We start from the raw sequence: 25,000 nt of genomic DNA, 5'->3' as shown, positions 1-25,000 counted from the left end.
TGGGATTTGGGATGCTCTACGTACTGATGGGGACAGTGACTTATCTTCCAAAGGGAACTGGGGGGACGAGGAGGCAGAGCCGAGTTCCTGTTCGCAGCTTTGGGATTTGTGCTTCCTGGGGACTTATCTAGTGTGAGCAGCGTAAGAAGTATTTCAGGATTATCTGAACCTCACCAAAAGGGATTATCTCCTCGTGTCCCAGAGAAAGCACCAGTCCGCTTCCTTCTCTGATGCTGCTCTCTGGCTCTCCGTCCCTCCTGGAGGGTCCCTCGAGGCCTGAAGCCCTGAAGCTTTAGGATTAACAGGTTTTCAATATCACATACCTTCGCCTTAAATTCTACAGTGGCCTCCAGCCCTTGATGGCCCCTATGTCCCTCCAGGCTTGGGGCTCTGGAAGGCAAGGGTGGCAGAGGCAGCCCGGTGTGTTGCAATCCCATGCCTGATTTCTACAGACCACTCACTCGGTCACTGTTTGTCCATCAGCCTCCACCCTAATCCTGCCCGCACAAGGTTTATCTCGGGAAGCTGGGGCCGGAGACGGAGGACAGCCTCCTGGATGGGACTCTGACCCGCCAGGAGGAGGCTCACATGGGAGTGAGGGACCGTGTCTTCCCCAACCCGCCCAGTAACTGGGGACAATAAAAACGAACAACAACAACAAAAAACAATGACCTAAAGAAAACAGATTTCGAATTTTGTGCAAAGGAGGGAAGACTGAGTAGTGCTGGGGCTTCTGAAAGGGGCCGGAATGCTCTCCAAAGAGAGACAGCCTCATACACCTGGAAGAAAGGAGAACACACAGGCACCTGCTTGCACACCGATGTATTCGCTCAGCCCAGCTTTCCCCCGCTGCCCATCCGAAACGGCCTCTCCCTCACCCTGCTGCCTTTCATTTTTCTCTAAAGCACCCTATGCACTTTGCAGAGGGGCCATGAAAAGAGAGATTGCCTTCCAGATCCCAGGCCACACCGGTATTGATTACTTTATAGAGCAGCAGGTGTGATTAAATTAAGAATCTTGAGATAAGATTATCTGGGAATGTCTGGATGGGCCCTAAACATCACGTGAGGGCCGGGGAAAGAGGGGTCCAGGCAGGCACCGAGAGGATGGGGTGATGCGCAGGGAGCCAGAGACCGGAGTGCCGTGGCCCGCCAAGGCAGCCGCCTCAGGGAGCTGGAAAGCACAAGGACCAAGCCCTTCTCCGAAGCCACAGGAGAGAGGGAGCCCCCCAACCCTTCGGCGGCAGCCCTGTCCACTCTCAATTTCAGCTTCTGGCCTCTAGAACAATGAGAGAGTAAACTTCGGTTGTTTTTTAAGCCATCAGGTCTGTGGTCATTGTTACACCAGCCAGAGAAATGACCCCGCTGCCCGACTCCGTCGGATCCGTGTCCCGCCTGTCTTCTCCAGGAGAGGAGAAATTCCACGAGCAAAGTGACTTGGTGTGTTTACTTCCCCGCGGAAGCCTCAGAGGCTGGCAGGCAGCAGGGCTCCAGCCTGGGTGGAAGGCTCGCCACCAGCACAGCCTCGAGCTTCATCCCAAAGCTCAGGCTTTGGACAATGTTTGCGATGCACACATGTGTGGCTTAAACTCTTCCCGTGCGGGGACGTCTCCTATTTGGTTGGTGTCTACAGATATACTGGACTTCTGAGCCAGAAGACTGAAAAAAACATCGATTTCTCTTTCTGGATCATGGCAGACTGTGGGGTGACTGACACTTCTGAGCTAGCAAGACGGCCGGAGGCTGGAGGGGGCACTGTCTGTACTCCGCCCTGGAGCCTGCAGACAGGAAGGTACGATGGGACATGTGAAGAGCTTTCCCAGGCCTCAGGGGGAAAAATGGTGCATGCATTATATGTCTTGTGTATGCGTCAGGTCCTTCTATAGAAGATACGTACAAATCGATCCAGATGCCGACTTTTGTCCAAACGCCCAAAACAATCCCATAGAAATTTGGAAGGATATATTAGTAAAACTAGAAAAATTCACAGATTCACTCATTGGTATCCAAGGTACCCAAAGCTGTTTGTTTACATAGGCCGACATCCTATGTTCCCTTGGAATCCCGTGTGCTCGGGGACTCCCCGAGCACGAGAGTCGCACTCTTGGCTTACAGCCTGCCTGACGTGAGCTAAGCTGAAAGGTCTTACAAGGTGGGTATTTTTATCATGTCCTTCTGGCAGCCAGCGAAGCCGAGGCTGTTTCCGATGACCTTCCAAGCCGCCCAGCAGGTGCACGGAGGAGCCAGTGTCTGACCCCAGGCGCTGGGACCTCAGGGACATATCGGTAAACAACACACTCTGTGGCACCGAATTCACGCTGGAGGTCAATCCCTTTCCCTGGCCCCCTGGCCATTCGGTGCAACATGCAGCCCTGCCTCCGAGCCCCTCTCAGAGTTGTGAGGCTCTTGAGTTCTCCAAGCCCCGTCGGGTAAGAGCTGTCTCTCAGGGAGGAAAGAGAAGCGAAGGCCATCTATCGTTACCTAAAAGCGACTGGACTTTCCAGGTCACCTTCCAAGTCCACCTCCAGGGGCAGGGGACGGGAAGAGGCAGAGCCATGACATACCTGTGTGACCTGAGTGTTTTTTGATTTTCTCCTTTGTTCCCAGGTCCCGTGGTCTCCGGCGTCGTTAAGCACACTAAACGACCATTTAACGTGCGAACTGGTATTTAACGTCCTCTATGTGCTCATCTCACACACGGCTTGAGGTACACACGTCTACGCGGTGTTCTTCGAGATCACAGAGGTATTTGCCACCGGCTTTGCTGACGCCCTACGTATCCTACCAGTGTAAATCAAGAGGACACCCAGAGTTTCGGGCCACCGGGAACAGGCACACGCCCAGGGCCCCACGCACCTGGGGCTGCGTGAGCACGACTGCGGTCAGAAACCTGAGAAGCCGCAGACATCAGCCTCCTTGTCCGCGCATCTTCTTGTGAACGGCTGTCGGGAGGGTCTGGACGGGCTCTGGCTGTAAGCGGAGACTAATAAAAACCGCTTAAAAAAGCCCCAGAGAGTCATGAAAGAGGACTCCTCAAAGTCTGCGAATGAATCCCCACCGGGTTACTTTGCCATTTTGCCGGGGCGACAGTTGACGACCGTCATCTTACTCTGAGCAACCCGCTGTTGCGCCAGAAGAGCCTGGGGGAGCCTGGGAAGCACGCCGGGGTGCGGGGTCGGCCGGCGGCCTTCAGCCCGGGCAGGATTCTCCGGCCGATGGGGACTCTGCCGTGCCCCTGGGTGGGGACGACCGTGTCTTACCGGGACATGTGCTCTCTGCACAACACAGGTGTGTACAGACCCGGTAAACCGAAACTAAGTAATTTGTACTGTTTTGTGCCAAATCAGATACCATTTATAAGATCCAAGGGGGAAGAAGTGGAAGTATCAAGGTTCTGAGAAAATTTGGGGGAATAAATACGACCGAATTTGTTCCCGGGAAAGCGGGAATGTGTTTTGGCTTCCCAGGGTTCGTGACGGAGGGCCTGGTGCAGAGGCACTAGGTCATTCGATTAGTGGAAAGCAGAACAAAGCCGGAGAGCAAAGTTACCTAAATTGAACACGGCTGCTTCTCCTGGACGCTGGGATGCCGACACCGCCCCGCCCCTCAAGCCCCAAAAAACCCACATCAGCAGAGATATAGTTAATCACATCAGTCTGGGGACCATCCCATCCCCACGAAAAATACTTCTAGGCAAATAATCTACTCAGATTCTTACATGGGGAATCGGGAAATAAAAGAATAGAGATGTCTTACGGAAACAGTAAGTAGGGAGATTAAAAAGAAAACAAGTTGTAGAATCGTTACGTTTGGCTGATCAACTCATGTGGCCTTAAGTGACTACAGGAGGGTTCTTTCTTTCAGAAACAACGGGGTGTGAGTTCTCCAAACCAGGAGGCTTAGGGCAGCTCGAGGTTCTGGTCTCCCAGACCTGGAGTCCAGCAGCGAGGGGGCAGTACCGCGATCGGTCTGCAGTGTCTGGGGATGGTCCCCTCCAGGCCTGTCCTGGCTTTTGGCGGCACCACATGGTCTGGATGCCCCCCCCGCCCCGGTCAGACCAGCAGTCCTACTGAATTAGAGTCCCCCCACCTCCCTTATTCACCTACTGGGACTGCATCTTAACCCTATTTCCAAATAAGACCTATTTCCACATTCTGAGGGACTGGGAGGGGGGTAGGACTTCAATATAGCAATTTTTGGTGGACACAATTCAAGCCATGAGAGTTCGGAACACCCGATTCAGGGTTGAGGGAAGATTCACACTTTCCCTTTTTATTACCCATTGATGTAAAAAAAGCAAGGCTTAGGAGGATCGGGAGTAAAATCTATTTTAACTTTTTAGAAAGAACCAGATTCTCCAGTAGTACCAGCCCCTGCTTGGGACCCTATTGTGTGAGGCAGTGCTGTCTGCTGGTACCTGGTGGCAACCTTCTCTCCCCATGTTAAGTGACAGCAACACACACGCACACCACCAAGCATCCTCCATTTGTTGAAGATGAGGGAGGCCACTGGGATATACTCTGGAGACCCCGGCACAATCCCAGGACCTCGGCAGGGTCTGAATCTGGAGTCTCAAAGCCACCTCTGGAGAAGCCTGGGGAGACTCTCATTCCATACCCGCCTTCCTGAAATAGGCCAGCTCACCAAAAATTGGCTGGTGGAAGAGCTTATTTGGCCAACTGACACTCTGTCAAATTTACTGATTTCTTAAAAACTTGTCTTTTTAACTCTTCTAGAATTTATAGTGATTTGTACTGGGAGGGTAGGCATGGCCCTGGAGGGTTGTGAGGGCCCCAGGGGTCTCTGGGGCCTTCATATCCTCCTGACTTGTGTCCCTCACCTCTGTCTCTACTCCATTTTGCCTTGACTCCAAACCTCTCTGTTCGTTTTCTGACCCATAGTCTCTCCCCCTTCTCCTTCTGACCTGCACTCTTCCATCTTCCCCTCTTGTCTTTCTCTGGGTTAAAGGGATGCTGGGTATGATTGTATAGGTTGTTCACTGCACAAAAGTACCCGCCTAGCTCTGCCTGCCAAGATCCATTTGGACGGATGCCCACTTCCATTTTGTAGAAAGGGGGTTGGGGAGGCCTCAGCAGCAGCCAAGCCTGTGCCTTGCACGGATTCTTCTCCAACTCTCTTGCAGCAGAGAGGCCGCCCTCTTGGCACCTGCTCCCCAAAACTAGAGCAGAGAGGAGCTTAAGAGAATACCAAATGTTCTTAAAATGCTATTGTGAAGTCAAAATAGTAACTGGTCAACTAAAATCACCCAAAGATGTTAAGACTTCTCCATTTAATTTGATTGGCTACGAACTTTAGAAAGAGGTAAAGAAAATATCTGGAGTAGATTGGCAGTTTGATAAATTTAGCAAGTCAATCCACTGGCTTCACCAAACTGGCCTAGCACTCCGGAATTGAAGTCCATTGTCTATCTATCAAAATGTTTGTTGAGAAGACACATCCTACCCTGGTTAGCGGTTCCTATTTTACCCCTAAATCTAGAATCCGGGAAGGACTCGTGGTGAATCTAGAGGGGCTAGCTAATAAGAGGGTGAGTTCCTGCACGTTTGGTATTACCAGTGCCTTTCCCCAAGAGCAAAGAATGCTGTTCCTGCTTCCTGACTGCAAGCTCATCACCACCACCTTCAGCTTGTGTTCCCCCTGTTTTTCTGCTAGAGAAACAGCCTTTAGGACATAGTGATTATCACTGGGCTTCACGGTCAGTCACAGAAGTGATGGAGACCCAGGTTCTAGCAGAAGGTTCGGGGTACAACCAGCCATCGGTTCGGATCCCAGCACCGGCTCAGCCCTGCAGTGGGCATGGCTGATGGCTGCGCTGCCACGTGCCCTCTTCTGCGCGGCCGCCGCACCACAAGCTCTCACAATGCAGCCCACTATCCAAAGTCTTACTTCCAAATTGCCTTAAGCTGTGTACATTTCCGAGCCAACACGGTTTGCATCATGTCTGCTCCTTCGCTGCCACCGAGGGGACCCCTGTTGATCCGACAGTTCTACCATTTTGAAGCTCATCTCTTGGAGGGACTAAAGCTCCCCCTTTCCTCACCCGCGTGCCATCAAACAGGACCCATCAGTGCTTCTTCCTGAAGGCAGCTCCGAGGGGCCGAAAGGAAGATGCTTCCAGAATATTTGTCCTTACCCGCCTCCTCAATCCCTCTTCATGGACGTTTGTTGCCTTCCGTGAAGGAACACTCCTGGATAAGAGCAGGAGGCAGAACCCACTTTTGGAGTAGGATAGAAACTCTGAACTACATTGCGAATCCACACTAGGGTGTGAATAACGATGTGCGTTGTAGCATACTGGAGTATTAGTGTCTTATTAACCGTCAAAGGTGACACAGCTATATTTTTCACAGGCCAAGGTGGATGTTGACCCCCAAAATGTCAGGGCCCCAAGAGTGAGCCCACTCTGATGGAAAGATGGATTTTTTTTTGGTTCTAGACAGCACACATTTTCTTTTGAAAAACAGTCAGCATCCCTGGGTCACTGAGTGTCTGTAGAATCTATGGGATCAGCTCTTCTCAAAGACCCGAGGAGAAGAGCTAGCGAGCCCAAAGAAGCAGAGCTCTAGAAAGTGCTCTAATCCCAGGGGATGCACAGAAGGTTCTGGAACCATCAGAAAGCTCAGAGTCTATATGTAATGTCATCCACTGGAATAAACACAACGTGCACTGCTCTTGACTATTTCGGTGGCCTCTGTGATGTTAGTTCCCCAGCACTAAGAAACAAAAATTGGGGGCGCCTGGGTGGCTCAGTCGTTAAGCGTCTGCCTTCAGCTCAGGTCATGATCCCAGGGTCCTGGGATCGAGCCCCGCATCGGGCTCTCTGCTTAGTGGGACGCCCGCTTCTCCTCCTCCCGCTCCCCCTGCTTGTGTTCCCTCTCTCACTGTATCTCTCTCTGTCGAATAAATAAAATCTTTAAAACAAAACAAAAATGGACTTGAGAGGAAAGGAGCTCTTAGAAGCTTTAAAAGTAGGATAAACTGAGGACAAATAAGGGGACTGTCGTTCGCTGGGGTGGGTGCCTTCGGTACCTTTGACTCAGAGGTGAGTCTCAAGTGGCGGTTTATTGAGCACCTCCTTTGTCAGACAGGACGCTCGGCCCTGGGGGTGGAAGGTGGCTACGTCGCACACCTGACGTGGGCGCTTCAGAGCCTACGAGGAGCGACAGATGTGAAGACTGAATACGGAAAGTGCTACAAAAAGGAATGTACACATTATAGTGACAGCTTAACATTTAATTTAGGAAAGAAAAGCCAGAAACCAACCCTACACCTGAAACTAATGTAACATTGTGTGTCAGTTATACTCCAATTAAAAAAAGTCGCTTATAGGGGCGTCTGGGCGGCTCAGTCGGTGAAGCGTCTGCCTTCGGCTCAGGTCATGATCTGAGAGTCCTGGGTTCGAGCCTCATGTCGGGCTCCCTGCTCCGCGGGGAGTCTGCTTCTCCCTCTTCCCCTGCCCCTCCCCCTGCTCCAGCTCTCTCTCATGCTCTCTCTCTCAAATAAATAAATAAAATCTTAAAAAAAAAAAGTTGCTTACTTTTCCCCTATGTCTTTTAAGGTCAATTCCTGTGGCTAAGATGTTGGACCACCGGACCGAACCATTGTAAGGATAATGTATGTGAGACACTTCATGAGCAGCAAACTCAAATACTCCTGTTTTTTGTGTTAAAAAAACCGCCATTTCAAGCACGGCGCCCATGTCTGGAGGCTCAGGGCCTGAGAGAGGTTCCTACCTGCTGAAAACTTCACAGTTTGGACAAAAGGGCCCGGAGAGCGGGCCTGGAGGCTGGCTTCCGGCGGGTTCCATTCCAGGCGCTCGGGTGAGTCACTAACCCTCTCAGAGTCCCTTCCCCTTCTAAGAAAGGAAGGCTTTTGGCTCGCTTGTCTCCAAGATTCTTTCCAGTGAAGGACTCTGAGTCTCCATTTCTATGGGGAAAATCTACCCTGACTCACTCCAGTTACAGGAAGGAGGGCGGGGTTAGAATAATGAAATAAATAAAATCTTCACCTGGGAAATCTAGGCATTTTTCTAAATCATCACCATTTCAGAAATAAACCAGTTGCTTGTCTCAGAGCGACAGATTATAGCCCGCGCACCCGACCAGAGAAGAAACAGCCTCAAACCCCGGCTGGCGGAGTTCTCCATCCGACTCAGCTGTGGGCGGGGAAGATGTTTAACCGGAGTGAGAGGAGACAGAGGAGGTCAGACCCGGATCGCCGAGCCAGTGACAACTAAAAGCTTCTGGCGTTCAGTGAGGGGTGAGGGCCAAGTCACAGAACCTGGCATTTGGTTCAACTCAACTTTTGACTTCTGATCATTTCCCATCGTCTCCAAAAGCTGAGGTCTGTTCCTGGAATAGAAACCTTCTCGGCTTTTTCTAAAATACTCTTTTAAACAGTTTCAAGGCTACTCACTGTTTTCCTAATATTTCAGGGAACTATGGAAAAACTTGCACACCATAGAGAAGTAACACAAATAGGGGAGCAGGGTTGCCTGGGGTAACCTGTCCCGACGGCACAGGCGCGCTATCGGGAATTCCTCCTGGGCGAGGTGGCACTGGAAGGTGCTCCTGACGCCCGCCCCCCCAACCCCCCACCCCGGCCTCCTCCTGCAGAGTCAGCAGGGAGGGACTGGCAGGAGGGGCAGGTTGGGGCGAAGGGGCCACAGAGGACACAAGGTCACGATGTGTGACGTGACTGGCTATTAGTCTCATGTTGCCCTTGTTACAATCTATTCAGGCGTAGGATCCGTGGATCAAAGATTAAGCTGTGGGCTTTGGAAAAATATCCATCAAAGGTTTAAAACGTGCTTAGGGCTCGATGATAAATAAGGACCACCATCAGGGCTCATCAAGCCCTGATGGAAGGGGGAGCCAGAGTCACCGTGTTCCTCTCATCAGCGTAACCAGCCCTTCTGCCCTGGTCATTGATGACGAGAGTTGCGCACCCCCGGCATTTCCGGAACATACTTGTACTTTATAAACGGAGAATTTCTACAGGACTTAGGAGGAACTGCGGAGTCCAACAACAAAGAGGGAGACTGAGCTGCGTTCAAAAGACCTGAGATTCAGGGCGCCTGCGGTCGCTCAGTTGACTGGACCTCTGACTCTGGATTTTGGCTCAGGTCACGATCTCAGGGTCATGAGCTCGAGCCCCACGTCATCGGATGCCGCGCTCAGTTGGAGTCTGGGATTTTCTCTCTCTCTCTCTGCACCCCTGCCCACGCCCTGACCCTCGAGTGTGCTCTAAATAAATAAAATCTTAAAAAAAAAAAAAAAAGACCTGCATTTCTTTTTACCTCCTTGTCATCTCCACCTTTAGAACTCAAGGGCATGGTCTACAACGTAAGTTTGTTTACAAAAGTGCTTTTCTTTCTTTCTGTTTTGTTACTATAAACAACCTTAAATTATATACCATGTGCTTTGGGCTATAGACCATGTACATATTTTTTCCAAGTTTTTTGAACAGTATCTTTTACATTGAAATTACCCACGGGGATGGATAAAGGACATGTGTTGTTTAGGCTGTGCACAGAGCGCGGTGCTGTCCGCAGGGGTCCACGGCTATGTTCTCGAGAATGACCCAGGGCCTGGGGTCTTGACGGGCAAGCAGATAGAAGCAGCCTGAGTGGGATGGGGAGAGGGACTCCTACCGCGCTAACTCTAGTAACACCAACTAAATTTGGAAGAGGGTCAGGGATGTTTATACACTTGACTCTGAATGTTGAAAACGGGATCAGAAGTTATTCAGGAAGACAAGAGTATTACTAAAATGAAAGGCAAAGTCTGCCTTTTTTCAGCATGTTAAAGTCCCCAGACCTGCCAGAAGCCTACCCTTTATTCCCAGATTCAACGACCTCCCTAAGGAACTACTGTTCATATTTTGGGTTGTTAATTAATTCCGTAGAGCATCACAGGTATGGAATACAACAGTCCTTCCTTTAAAATGGCCATTCCCCTTTCCCAAAAGCAATGCCGGCGGGGGGCATGGTGTCGTCGGTCTCTCCCCTTACCGTGAGTGATAAGGCCATGCAGACAAACGTGAACTTCTTGATGTGGGCCGCGGTCACGGTGTTGCTCGTGCTCACCAGTTTATTGCTGGGGTTATTCTACGGGGAAAGAGGAGGACAGGGTTACCCTCAGCTGACTGCACATGCCACATGAAGAACGTCTTGTTTTGGTTTTATTTGATGCGTCTGAGGTATAGATGTCCCCTGACAGCTGGGAAGACGGCTGTCACTTTGTCTCTCTCAGGCAGCGGTCAGGTTGCTGGACGTGAACATGAACTGGAGGGAGTTACAGATGGACGCCGGGCAGGGTCTCCTGAATGTGTGCTCCCCTTGCCACTGCCCCCCCACCCCAGCCTAGCCCAGGGTCCCAACCCGCGTGGCCCCTCCTGGTCACCTGGCATCTCCTCGAAGCCACAGCTCCCCTCTGGGGCCCCGTCCTCCCCGCCAGCGGACCGGAAGGACGAGTGGGCATTCTCAGTCCTGCTTGCCCCGACGCTGACTCCTCCCCTCAGATTCCGGACAGAAGCTCTTGTTCTGCCCCTAACACACGTGGCGTTTTCCCGTTTTGTGCTTTGTTCCTCCTTGTCCCATTGGATCTTCTAATTTTCAAAGCCCCCTTTTGAGGGCATGTCAGCGGCATAGCCCATGTGTTTCTGAAAGCCTCTCTGACCTTTTACTGCTAACTGCCCTCGGGCCCCACTTGCTGGAGTGCTGGTCAACCCGAGAGCTCTCTGGGCATGGCTCTGTATTCGGGGGGCAGGCATGGAAGCCTGTGAGGTAGGCACCGGCTCTCTGGGGTAAAGGATTGCGCCCTGCACCCTACTCTTTCCCTCCTGCCACTTAGCACGATCTTTCTTGAGCGGAGAAGGTGCCCATCTCTGTTAACGCTTAATTTTAAGCAAAGAGTGCGGACAGCTCAAACGTCCTCTTGCATATTCCCGAGGCTTCCTGAGACCATCCCAGCGCCACCGTGAAGCATGCCCACCACCTGATCAGACAAGTGTCTGGCCCCTCACCATGAAAACCAGTGGAGGAAAGAGCCCCCCACCTCCATTCGGATCCAGTCAGTCCCAGAGGTGACCGACAGAAGCCAGCCCCCAGCGCCTGGCTTGCGTCTCGCTGAACAAAAGACACAGAGGCAGAGCGCGGACAGGTTCCACTCGGGAAAGAGCTTCTGACAGTTCGTTTCCTTTGGAGGCTGCGGCGATCTCTCACATCCCTCCCCCATGATGCCTCCAGCACAAACGTCGGTCGAGCCTATGTTTTCCCAAGTCCAGCCTCTAAAGCGGATCTGCTTTTCTGAGTAACAGATTCGGCTGCTACAGCGAAGGGCAAGTCACAGTGGGTGCATCTCTCTATCTCTCTGGCCCTGGGGGACCCGCAAGAGAGATGCCCGGGGGAGCTCACCCCAAAGAATTCAACAACCTCAAAGCACTCATGTCACCTGTGATGGGACAGCAGGGTACCACATATGTCACCTGTGGTGGGACAGTGGCATGTGCCACACATGTCACCTGTGATGGGAGAGTGGTGCGCCACATGTCACCTGTGGTGAGACATTGGTGCATCAGCCATGTCACCTGTGGTGGGACAGCGGCACGCCCCACACGTCACCCGTGGTGGGACAGTGGTGTGCCACATGTCACCTGTGGTGGGACATTGGTGCATCACCTGTGTCACCCGTGGTGGGACAGCAGGGCGCCAGAGAGCCCCAGGTGTGCTTTCATTTCGAAAACAGAGCATATTTCTGGCAGCAGGGTTGGAATAAACAAGCACGTATCATTAGATTGGCAGGCGTGTTTCGCTTTGTTTACCCGATGCGCCTAGACGCAGACTCTTCCACAGATGATAACTGAACGTTGGAGAGATTTTGTATGAGTGCAAAACGCTCCCAGTGGATATTTAGCGAGAGCCGTCAGAAGTTACGCAAGATATGTCAAATCGCTTATTCCGGACCGCACAAAGAGGCTAGGATTTCCATTGTCAATGCAGCCAACTCTGCAAGCCCGCACAGAGGTGTCTCCGATTTGGGTGAATAGACAGCATTCACACGGACGCCTCAGAGGCGCTCCCTGGAATGCCCGGAAACAAAGACGGAGGCTCCAGAAGGATTCTGAGTGACTTGCAGTTGCTGGCGAGAGGTACTACAGGGATGCTTCACAGCACCTAACCCCTGGGATCACGGACAAAACCAAGTTTTTCTTGGATGCTCCCGGTGAAACCGTACAGTGCTGTATTGCTATTGTTAAGTGGTATTATTTCAAGGTAGCCCAAAACATTCCAGATGAGACTTTCCCAGCCAGGAGTTTCTAATATTTAGTACCTGCTGTTCTCCTCAAGGATTATTATATAATCTGATTCTCCAAGAGCTAGAAATTTAGCAAAAAGACGTATATCCATCTCGGTTTTCTAGGATTTACTTCTATATTCATGTTCCTTGAAAGGAAAACAGTGACGTCTGCTCATAGATTGGGTTAAACTCATGCAAACAGGGACCACCAGGAGAAAAGCCTGCTGGGGAGTCTGCACCCGGGCTCAGGGTGCGAGGTGCAGAGGAAACCTCTCTGGGGCTCCACGCTACAGGCTGTGCCCTCTTCCAGAAGCCCACAGACAACCACACATTTGAGAAGCCGGACGCTATGTGAAGAGAGAGTGCAGCTTACGGCCTGTGGCTGGGCCTTGCTTTGTGGGCTTCCCGATGCCCACGCGGGTCTGGCAGTGGGTGGGAGTGGGGCGAGGAGGGAGCCCAGCCTCAGCCAGCCAGAACCCACGCTGCCCGAGTGGCCAGAGCTCATCGGCTGGGGTCCCTAGCAAAGAGGCCTGCCCTCCTCACATCCCAGGGCTCTTGTTGGGATCAGATAAAATGTTACCAGCAATGGCTCTGAGCTGGTTCTAAAGAAATTGAAGGCAAAAGGGTTGGTGTGAAAAATACAAGTGCAGGTGTGTGCTTCTTTCCTAGTTTTCATTCCTCTGTATTTTAAAAAAGATTTTATTTTTTTTATTTGAGAGAGATAGCATAAGCAGTGGGGCATAAGGGCAGAGGGAGGGGGAGAAGCAGACTCCCCGCTGAGCAGGGAGCCGGACATGGGACTTGATCCCAGGACCCTGGGATCATGACCTGAACCGAAGGCAGACACTTAACTGACTGAGCCACTCAGGTGCCCCCTTATTTTTCATTTGAAAACATTGTATAGGGGCGCCACGTGGCACAGTCAGTTAAGTATCTGACTCTTGGTTGTGGCTCAGGTCATGATCTCAGGTTGTGAGTTCGAGCCCCGTGTTGACCTCCGTACTCAGCACAGAGTCTGCTTGAGTTTCTCTCTCCTTCTCCTTCTGCCCCTGCCTCCTGCTCGCTCACTCATGCACACTCTCTCTCTCTCTCTCAAATAAAAAAATAAATCTTTAAAAAAATTGTACACTATCTTTGGGGGTTATGTTTTGCTATAAATGTCTACAGGTTCAAGTCATTAAGCTTTAATGAAAAAGACATTACTTCAATGATTGGTAGGACAGTGCCAACCCAGCCACAGGCTACAAGTCTGAAGGGTGGTGTGCACGCAGCTGCGAGAGGACGGAGCTGCGGTTAACACAGGCTTTCCCCTGGAATAAGTCCGCTGCATCCAAAGCAACCTGGACCCAGGCCACTGCACGGACAGCTTCGGGGGGCATGGACACTGTGTACGCCGAAAGACATCCATCCAGAAGCTTAGGACCTCAAGGGCTCAATCCTGTCTGTACCTTCACATCCGCTATGAGGTCAGCAAAGCATTCGTTTAATTAAAAACCAACCAACCAACCACAGAAACAAAATGCAATGTAATAAACTTTTTTGAGAGTGTATTTTCCCTTTACAAAAAATTTAATAATTTCTCAATTGGAATTACTTACAAGTGAATATCGTTTGGAGGGCATTAGAGGATTGGCATGAAGGTAAGCTTCATGACTTCTGTTATTTTCTGAGGGAAATATTCCACAATGACGCCTGACGCCCCCCCCCCCCACCACATTCACCTTACAGAGGGAGGTGAGACTGGGAAATATCAGCGTGTTCTTCATTGGAGACGCCTGTCTATCAAAGGCTAATTTTAAAGAGAGTGTTTCAGACATCACGCCGTATAGGTGCTCACCTTGTCAAAAGCCGGGTAGACAGCACGGATTTCCGTCAACCAGCCATACGGCATGTGACCCACAGGGTATGTGGCTGTCAAAATTGCCACTGCCTACGAGAGAGAGCCGGCAGTTAGTGTTGGTGTCCCCGAGAGCATCTCCAGGAGCTGCTCTTGCCACGGGCCAGAGGGAGCGGTCTTGGTGTGGCCACCACAGACGGATCACTCCACACTGGCCAGTCGCAGGCAGGACTGGGGGAACATGGAGAGGCAGATGCTCCACTGCGACCACAGATGGGAGTGGGATCGCGAGCCTGGGCATTGGCTGGACAAGCTACGATTTGAACCCAGGCCCACCAGACCAGGGGCCTTTGCTCTTTCCATTGAGCCAAATGGAGCCCTCCAGTCTAGCCCAGTTCTGGAGTCCCAAAATGCGATTTTGAGCCCTCTCTGCTCTCCAGATAGTCTTTGCTTAGGGTCCACGTCTACGCCTCCATCCTGTCCTTCTGGGTGGCCGGCAGTAGGTGCTCGCTGGTGGCTTTATGGTCTTCCCCTTCTGACTCAACTTACTTTTAATCTGTCCGGCCAGAATAGCCCAATTTTGATTTTTAATTTAAGAAAACTAAAGAAATATTTCTTCTGGAAACCAAATATGTCCTTCCGTGAAAATGAGAGTTTCTCTTCTTATGTGAATGAAAAGGAAGGAGAGTGAAAACAAAGCATCAAATCCCACATTTTGGCGGAGTTCAACTCTAACCAGCTAGTAAAGGAGAGGTATAGGCTTCATCTATTTTAATTAACATTACGGTCACGCCTGGAACATGGGGTAAGTTCCCAGCTGGGCGAAGACACTACTGTGTGGACCCAAACCTTCCCTTGGTCACCTTCTAGCTGTGTGAAGCAGGGACCCTTTCAGACCCCCCTTTCTGTTCCTCCAGCGGAACCATGGGAATGATGAGATCCATCACAAAGATTTGCTGGGAGTCCCTGAAATGTGCATAAATGGCAGACGCGCAGTAGATGGTCAATACACGTCTGTTCCGTACCCTATACGCTGTGTCTCTATGCCACTGAGGTCATTTACCTTGGTTTTTCTTTTCTTTTCTTTTTTCTTTTTTTTAAAGGGGAAGATGGAATTCCAGCACACAAGTGATGGGGGTCACATACTTTTTTTCTGAGCAACTGTTGGTGTTAACTGAAAAAGCTGTTGGATTGTAAGAGCCACCCAAGATGACCTTCATGATCCAAAACACAAAGTCCAAGAACAAAGTGAGGCAGAAGAAAGCGTCCTGCTTGTGATTTATGGGCATCCCTTTCCAAGCCCACATGAGCTGCTTCCCAGGACATGGAAACTGGCAGGAGATCCCAGGCTGGAGACACGCCGACGGCGCATTCAAGGGCGACGTGGAAAGAGAAGGCCCTAATGAGCAGCCACCAGCCTTCCTGAAGGATCAGCAGTTCCAGAGACAGAACCAAGTCTCCAGAGGGCAGCGGAGGAGGAGACAAATGAAGTAACTTGATTTGTTCATACCATACTTGAAAGATGGAAAAAATGATTCAACTCTTTCTTTGGAGTAGCTGCCAGTTTCCAGATAAATTTCTTGAGCTGTGAGTGAGTAAATAATGGAGATCCTCATTTGGGGGAGGGCGGACTGCCAAAGAGCTCGGAGAGCCACGATGGGCCCGGGGTGTGGGGGGAGAGGTGTACTGCAGGAAGGCGGGGCAGGAACAGGTGAGAGCGGGCTGGGTCAGAATGGGGGCCCTGGGCCTGACGGTCTGGGCCTGGTCACGTCTGCTGCTACACGGCAGAGTCTGTGGTCTCCGGCCACCACAATGTTGGCATCACGCTGACTCCACAGGAAAATGGAAAGACCACTGGACAGGAGTCAGAAAAATCCGGATTCCTCGACCAGCCCGGCTTCTTGCTAGTTTTGCACCCTTAGCCTTGTGCCCATGCCTCAGATCTGGTCAACACGAAGGATGAAGGAGATGTTTCCTTCCATATTCATAGAAGTAAACAGTCACATGATTCTAAGAGCCTCTTGGCCTGTGAGTGTGAATGGGTCCTCCATTCTGATACCACAGAATTACCTGAGCTCTCCAGGTAATCGGAAACAAGTCTGTGTCCACTTCCCCACCCCCACCTCCATTTTTTACAAGGTGACCACAAGTGCCCTCATCCCTAGAAACCACCCTACCTCAGTAGCTGCGGAACTACCACCAAGGTCCCGGGAAACGAAGAGGTTGACGATCGGCCTACTGATCCTCTGTGTGGCCAAGATGAGCGCCAGAGGCCACCAGAAGCCCAGCATCTTTCTTATGGTTGCATCTCCCTGTGTCAAGAAATGGAAATACAAATTCACTAAATTCTAGAAGCAGAACAGAAAAAACACTTCAGAGCCAAAGCTTTTCCTTTTGATGTCAATAATGAGTCAATTCATTGTACTTAAAAATAATACAAGGAAAAGCCTCTGTAGCCAAGCCAATTCAAATTAAAATAAAACGTACAGTGTTATTAGAAATTAACTCGGACAGCTGGCAATTTACCGTGATATCAAAACACACATTTAAGTTTGATGGATCCAAATCACTATTTTCCAAACAGGGCAGTTCTAACCCAGAAAGAACGCAATCCCATGGCCTGGAAAATAGGCTGGAAATTGGTTTTTGTTTCAATCACCAAACTGAACTTAACTCTCAGAAGTGAAAAAAAAAATTACTGTAATTTATTTCTGTAACCAGTCGGGTCACAAATGTGCTTAATTATTGAGGTATAAATCTATTACCAAGGTTCTTATTCTCAAAGCTCTGACAGAAGTCACGTGAATGTTCAGAAGCATAAAAATGAAAGCATGGTCAAGAAAAGGTGATTTATTGAGAATTCTACAAAACCAAAAGGTGTGCAATCCTTAAAGGCTGGCTTTCATGATTTAACTTCGGTTTTGATTCTTCAGAGGGTAAGAGTCACATCGTGGAACCACGCCAGCCACTTTTATCTCCCGTTGCTGGCGGCTCAGGGTTCAGAGATGGATTGTTACCATCGAGACCCTTTTGATGTGGGTGTCCTAGTGACGGAAACAACTAGATCAGATTTTATTGATGGCCCGCCTCGGATCGAGGTACGTGGTCAATACAATTATTGTTGTGACATGCCAAGAGTAAGCTGTGCTCAAAGGGATCAGAGGGTGGGGGCCTTATTCAGGGCTGTGTGGACTCGTACGTATCGGCCCCACAGCTAGACGGAAACCAAGCCCAGGGATGTCTGGTACCGACGGGCGGGATCAGCATATACATGTCAGATCCTGCTTGCACGGATGCTGACACAGTACTCAGGCCAGTCCGGGAGGCTTATACCCTGCTGGCATCTGACTCCACTTCTGTCACCTTCGAGAAGGTGGGGGAGCTTCTGAGACCCCATCACTGTCTTCCCTCCCTGTGCTCCGAGGCTCTTGTATCCTGCGTGCTGTCTGGGCTCCCGTCTAACTGTTGCTTCTGTGTTCCTCTCAACTACGGGACGGGACGGGATGTAATGCAGCTGCTTGAGGGCAGAGACCAGAGCTCTGTGCTGCCCATGATGCCTACATGCTCTGCTCACGCCACAGAAGGTGCTCGAATGAGCGACCGTGTCTGGCCAGGGTGGAAAGTATAAAGCACAAACAAAGCCTCGGGTCCTGCTGTGAACTCAGAAATTTCCCAAATGCGAGGTTAAATGGGAGCTGTGGGCCCCCAGCTCCTTGTTGATGAATATACAGAATGACTTACTTTTGACAACAGGGTACGAAGAACCAAAACTGCCGTATCTACTCCTCAGCCTGACCTGACCCACTGTGCCTCAGTTTCCTGATATGCAAACAAGGAGGCTGCACCGTGAGGTCTCCCAAGGCCATTCACCCCCCACTCCGTGTCTGCCTCTGGATGCGCCCTGGCGCTGGACATCTCAGGGCACGGGCTTGTATACGGGTCTCCCATTTCCCAGAGGGCCGTCCCCGGATGCACAGACAGGCCGTACCCCCAGCTCTGGTCCGCTCCGGTCGGGGATGATGTCGTGGATGTTCTTGTAGTAGCCCAGGCACAGGGTGGTGCAGCGCACGAGGGCGCCCATGTACAAGGACAGGATGGGGATGAGCAGAGGCTCTCTGCATTCCAGGTGACTGTGCAGTAAGATGGCGACAAACACGACCTGGAGGGCGGGAAAACAAGGACGAGTCAGAGGGGAGAGGACGGAACCCATCAACGGGCACGCACGCCAGCTGCTGGCACCCTGACGCCGAGTGAAACCTCGATGCTGAAGGGAGGACAGGAGTTGGGGCTGGGGCTCCGTGTGTCCTCAGGGGAACAGCACACAATCGCTTTGCTATATTCACCTCCAAGACTCTTCTATTTTTTTATTTTTTTAAGATTTTGTTTATATGACAGAGTGAGAAAGGGCACAAGCAGGGGGAGTAGCAGACGGAGAGAGAGGGGGAAGCAGGCTCCCCAGTGAGCACCGAGCTCAATGCGGGGCTCGGTCCCAGGACCCTGGGATCATGACCTGAGCCGAAGGCAGATGCTTAACCCAATGAGCCACCCAGGCGGCCCCTAATACTCTTTTACGGCAATGATATATCTGGTTACGATGTCATTATAAAACATCCAGACACTTTGTTCCCCAGACCCCCAAAGATGTGGTAGAGGTTTGCCCTCTTGAGCCTGGATCCTGACACGCACACATAATCCACAATGAAGGACCCAAGTCCACAAGGAAAAAGTAGTGGTGATCAGCGACATATACAGAAAAATAGACATTAACATTTGTAAGATGAAGTTTGCTAAAAATGCTGCAAAAAGCACCAGTTTCAATTATTACAAAACAAAGTCAATTAAAGTTTAAAATACTAACTTAATGGAAGAGTTAAAAAAAATAGAGTCAGGAGAGATTAAAATAATAAAGTATTAATCCCTACTAACTGTATAATCTCTAAAAAAAATTAACAAGTATTTAGCTTTCCTGTCTATGAAAGTCTGAAGAGCAGCCCAGCCTCTGTCCAGAGCCATCCGGGGATTCACACATTCAGAAGACCACTGAAGATGGGAGGCCACAAAAATTAACTAATGGGGAGGGGGACACTATTCTGGAGTTCCACTGACTTTTTAAAAAAGATTTCATTTTTAAGCAATCTACACACCTGATGTGGGGCTTGAACCTACAACCCCGAGATCAAGTTGCATCCTCTACTGTCTGAGCTGGTCAGGTGGTTGTGAGCTACACAGAACAGCAGGGTTATACAGACTTGTGAGCGCGGTAAAAGTATCAGATGCTGGAGGTGGTTTGTTTGCAGTGTGGGCTGTGTCTTATGCCAGCTGTCACTCTCAAACCCAGTACACGAGGCCGATTCGGACCGGGAGCCTCAGGCATGGCTTGGCCGCGTGGACACAACCAGGCTGCAGCTGCACCGACGACGTAAGCAGACACCAGTTGAGGTGGTGCTCACACTCCCACTCCTGTTCCCCAAGAATGCAGTGGAGCCCAGGGATGAAGTCAAGATGCCCGTAACTGGCCCCATGCCTGTTCCTTTCAAGTGGCACAAGTAGAAAATGCCCACCGAAGATGCAGACACAACGTGGGGAAGCCTCGCTAGGGACACGCAGCATTAGGGACGGAGGACCGGGAGTCCTGCGATGGGGCCCAGACGTGTGGGGACGTCTCTAATGCCTCAGAAGGCTCGATGGAGTCCCCAGGCAAACCCTGGCTCGAGTGTCTCAGCAAGCTGTTTGTCGAGTGTCTCAGCAAGCGGACGGTTCGGCACACAGAAACCCACCGTGGGAACAATGACGACTGTGTGTAGAGACCGAAAACTCGCTGTACGAGAAAGGAATGCATGAGGACTGAGCTCTCCACTGCCATGTCCAGGAAGGCACCCTGGGCCGTCAGGATGGCCATGCGAGATGGAGGCCTGCTGGGCAGGACCACGGAGGAGGATGTGGATAAGAAGGAAAAAGGGGATACACGCCAAAGAGAAGTAAGTGTGGTGATGACAAGAAGGGGGTGGGCTCTGCAGGACCGAGGGAGGGGGATGCCCCGGGCCAGTGGCTCTCACACATCTCCCCATTTAACAGCTCGATGCCGTGGGGCCCAGCACCCATCACAGAGTTTCCATCGTCCCTGTGGACTGTACTGCCCATCAGTTAAAAATAACATGGGGCCTTCTGCATCTCAGTCCAGAATTATGAGGTCAAATCTGATATTACCACCAGAAACATCAGGTTATTTTCCGAGCAGGAACCTACTCTCCTTGGTAAGAATTTTCCCCGGGAGAGTCTGTTCTGCACAGGCCCTGTACACCGTGCGCGAGAGCCCAGAGATAAACAAGATCGTCGCAGACTCTCCTCCGGGAGCTGACAGTCCGGTGCAGGAGGGGGGACGTGAACCAGACAGGGACGCTGGGGAGTGTCCACTGCGAGGCTTTGCTGGGATGGCCCGGCTGCTTCGAGGGAGGGCATCCCCTTGGGTGCCGTCTGAGTTGAGACCTGCAGCCTTGGCGGGGGTAGGCAGGAGTGGCGGGAGTCCGTGGCAGGTACGAGGACGTGAGGCAGAGCAAGTCCTCCTGGGCAGAGGGGCCGAAGCAAAGAGCCCCATGGAAGGGTCCTCTGCCACACCAGGGCCCTAAATGGAGAGCCCGTGGTGGGGGTGGTGGGAGCCAGGGGACGAGAGAAGAGTGCCAGGCTGGCGAGGAACCACGGTCCAAGGGTCTTGAACGTTGTCGCCATGACCGGGATTTTGATCGTTTATCCCAGGAACCCCGGGAAGCAATGTTTATAGCAGCTTCTGAGCAGCGTGGCCAGAATTTCCAAGAGAAGAGATCACTGTGGCCGCAGAGCGGGGGAAGGAAGGAAAGAAGGAGGGGCGGGCCAGAGCAGAGGCCAGTCAGGAGACCTCTCTAGCGGCCCGGGCGGGACGGGGGCTCCTTCGGACCCGGGTGAGGAGGGCAGAAATGGGGAGAAGAGGGCCCATCAAAGATACACCTGGGATTAAAATCGAAAAGGCCTGGTGATGAAGAGGACGGTCCCCAGGCTTCTGACCCGATGACAGTGCCAGCGGTTTGCTCAAAATCGAAACAGCTGGTAGAGAAGGTATGAATTTGAGCTTAGGGGGGCGCCGGGGATCCGACTGGCGTCTAGATATGTTGTCTGGAGCTCAGAGGACAGGGCGCGGCTGATTTGGGAATCGTTGGTCCTGTTAGAGATGGTACGGACCTAGGGCGTGAATTAGGTTCTTCTCCAACAGAACACGGCAAGGAGAGAGAAAGCCTCGAGGAACGTCCACATCTTCGCGTCTGTAGAGGAGGGGCCCCCGGAAGGAGGAGACAGAGCAGGCGGGCGGTGCCGAGCTCCAGAGCGAGGCCGCGTTTTGTGGAGGGAGTGGAGAGACGGCCAGAAAGTTGACGGGACCGTCCCGTGGATCGAGTGACACAGAGGTCATTGGCAAGACCTCCCCTCCCCCCGGGGAGCCGACTTGGAGGTGGTGAAGGGACAGAAGTAGAAAAGAAATGGAGACAGTGAGCAAACACCGCCCTTCCTGAAGGTCTGGCTGTGAAGTGACAGAACTGGAGCCCGAGAGGCACGTGGGAGCCCGAAAAAGCTGCCCTTGTTGTTGTGTTAAAACGGCAGATGGGTGAGCGCGTTTACGCGTCAGGAGAAATGACCCAGGGGAGAGACAGCAGGTCGAGGAGAGCCGGCTGGACCCCGTTCTTGAGAAAGCGCAGGTGGAAGCCGGGGGTCTGGACCAGAGAAGGGGGGGCGCCTCGTTTCCCAGAATGGGGGGAAAACGCAGATGACGCGGGGTTTGGAGGCAGGCTCGCAGGTCTGTTGGCCAGAAGGTGAAGAATTCGGTGGCTTCAACTTTCTCATGGAAGTGGGAAGGCAGCTCGTCTACTGGGAAGAGCGAGGAGGGGAGGGACCCTCTGACGTAGCTCCTGGGTCAGCTGCGCTGGGTGACGAGCGTAGATTCTTGGCTCCATCAGCTGCTTGACTTTCTGGGCGCAGGTGGTGAAAGGTGCATTGTAGGGGGATTCAGGAGTGCGACCTTGCCAGGAGGCTGAGATGAAAAGACAGGGAGCCAAGGGGCTGACAGGAGTGCAGCAACGCTGCGGAGCTGGGAGGGTGGCCTCCCGTCTCGGGGTGCTGGGCTGAGTCAGGAGGCAAGGGCTAGGACGGGAGGTCCCAGTAAGATCCAGCAACGCCCTGAGATCGCTCCTGCTGATGCTGAGCAAATATTGACCAGGTGATTGTGAAATACAGCAGAAACAGCAATATTCTTCATAAATTCTTTGGCAATATATTGGAATGTAGCACTATTTTATTTTTAAAGGTTTTGTTTATTTGACAGAGTGAGAGAGCGAGCACGAGCAGGGGGAGCAGCAGAGGGAGAACAAGAGGGAGAGGTAGACTCCCTGCCGAGCAAGGAGCCCCATGCGGGGCTCGATCCCAGGACCCTGGGATCATGGCCTGAGTCGAAGGCAGAGGCTTAACCGACTGAGCCACCCAGGGGCCCCCTAGGACATAGCGTTATTGACAGTAATGGTGGCACAGAAAAGCATTATTGCACGGGTGAACCAAACCAAGAGAGCTTTCTTGTACTATGGTGAGAGATCAATTAGCTTAGTAAAAATTGTTTCAAAGATTTGATGTATTTATTTATTTGAGAGAGAGAGGAGCAGGCAAGAGCTGGAGGAGCGGCAGAGGGACAAGCAGAGCCCAAGGCTGGGCTCGATCCCACGACCCTGAGATCGAGATCTGGGCCGACACCACGAGTCAGACACTCAACCGGCTGAACCACCCAGGCATCCCAGCTTAGTCTTAAAACATGGGAGTTGCCACTGAAAGGCTAGGCATTATAAGCTACTTTCATTTTACCATGGGCGACGACTCACTATGTCTCTATGCCAAGGTGGTATTTTCAGAGGACTTTGCCCGAGACCTATCCACTCATAAATTCGGTATTTAACAAAATGCTTTCAAGAAACAGAGGACTAAAACAGGGGGTGGGGGAGCAGGAGTAATAAAAGACTTAGGAACGAACATCGCATTTATTCCTCCAAACTTTCAAACGACAAGGTTTAAAATAACGGCTTCACCAGGAATAGCTCGGGGCCAGATGGCATCTGAATCCAGCTCCCGTCTCTCTTCCCCACCAGATCTGATCATTCTGCACTCGCGAGCCCTCCCAGCAGGCACCGGCCAGGACGGGGTTTAAAACTGAGAAGGAAAATGGCCGTAGGCGTGCTGGCAAAGCATTTTTCAGGATCTGGTTTTCCCTTGTACTCCTAGACGCTCTCTATATTTATCTCCGGCAAAGTGAAGTTTTGTTTTGTTTGTTTGCCCTTAAGAAAACACACATCTATAAATATTCCCTGAGTTGCTGATGCCCATGTTGGAAAAGAGAGGTGCGGCCTTAATTTCAAATTAACTGATGAGAGTGAATAAGGCAGTTTAGATCATCTCTCAGAGGATGAATAAAAGTAATATCAGGACAAAAATCTCTAGTAACTCAAAGAAAATTAACAAAACTATATCCAGAGAGGACGTGAGCTAGTGTCCAGGCGTACGCATGTGTGAGCAAACACACAGACATACACAGACACACAGACATACACACACACAGTGTTAACAGGAATTAGTTTAAATTACTTTCAATAGTGATTTTTGGAGTAAATGCAATTAATTTGGAAATGTAATTGTTGGTCTTTAGGGAGGTACTAATGGTTTGACAGTAGATTATTTCAAAAAGGTGGCCGCCAGACTAGCTTGTATGATGGGGGGAAACCAGGTAGAAATGCACGGAAATGCTCATGGAATGGAACCGAGAACTGGAAAAGGAGCTTAAAAATCAGCCCATCCCCCCTCCTCTGTGAAGAAACGGTTCTCCCGAATCCCTGATTGTAGGAACTAGGGCTAATTCATAGATTACGGGAATTAAATCTAATTTTCTGCTGAAATTTTTCATGCAGTATCCTGAGTGGCAGAAGAAAGGAAGTAACGTGGAGAACTGGGGCTGGTGCCAGAGCCTGGGTCCACAGAAAGGGACACGCAGGCCTTCTCAGAGCGCGTCCAGCCTCCTGGCTCTTGTGAGATGTGGGCTAATGACGCATGAATGGCAGCCGTGTGTGGCATCTACACGAGAAACAGCCTGGAAGAAGAATTCCCAAGAGCTCCCTCTAGAGCCAAGGGACAGACCATGTATTGGGAGGCCACACGGAGGACCAAGTGTGCCCCCGGCCACGACCCACTGACCACCAGACACACGCGTGCTGGGACCCGACGGTCATTTCACAGGCGAGATCTGTAAGCCCAAGGGCCACACATCTGATGCCGAATGTCAATTCCTACCACCCTCCTTCTCGCAGGATTAGACGTGCGTCTCCGGCAGGAGGGCTCATGCTCCCACGTGTTCAACACGGCTTCCCTGACGTCCGCGTTCGGCTGGAGTAGGGCAGGAAGGCCCCGCAGAGGGAATGCGTGTCAGCGAGGCGGGCGCGGGCTCCGGGGAGCTCCGACGGACACACAGACCGTACTGACCTGAGCGATGACGTCGGAGATCGAGGCACATCCCACCAGGAAACTGTATTTGTGTTTGAGGAGAATGCCAGCATGGGTCCACGCCTGCCGGGGTGAAGAGAATTTGGCATGAGAGACACCGCTGGGATCGGATGACTTCTGGTCGGTAGGATTTACTGGGCGTTCCAGAAATAGACTTTTACAACCCCCTCCCCCACCCCCGAACCTTCGGAGCACAGGACAAACCTTCCGTTGGTCAAATGACCATAACTTGGCCTGGGGGCTTAGGTCCGCGTTAGATTTCTAAGCGGAATCAGTGACTGCACGGGATT

General features: G+C 51.5%; 1 protein-coding gene across 1 annotated transcript in view; it reads right to left on the bottom strand.

Moving 5' to 3' along the window:
- The window catches only part of ANKH (ANKH inorganic pyrophosphate transport regulator), a 125,860-nt gene that overhangs the window by 17,794 nt on the left and 83,066 nt on the right, over nt 1-25,000 (bottom strand). The window contains exons 4-8 of the mRNA XM_080803889.1: nt 24,690-24,773; nt 18,145-18,315; nt 16,334-16,468; nt 14,157-14,249; nt 10,033-10,128 (exon numbers count right to left, since the gene is read on the bottom strand). Coding sequence (XP_080660015.1) covers nt 10,033-10,128; nt 14,157-14,249; nt 16,334-16,468; nt 18,145-18,315; nt 24,690-24,773 — 579 coding nt within the window. The remainder of the gene's footprint in view (nt 1-10,032; nt 10,129-14,156; nt 14,250-16,333; nt 16,469-18,144; nt 18,316-24,689; nt 24,774-25,000) is intronic.

The sequence above is a fragment of the Martes martes genome, assembly GCF_963455335.1.
Source record: "Martes martes genome assembly, chromosome: 5".
NCBI lineage: Eukaryota > Metazoa > Chordata > Mammalia > Carnivora > Mustelidae > Martes > Martes martes.
Note: the sequence above shows the minus strand (reverse complement) of the source record. Positions and strands in the feature narration are given on the sequence as shown.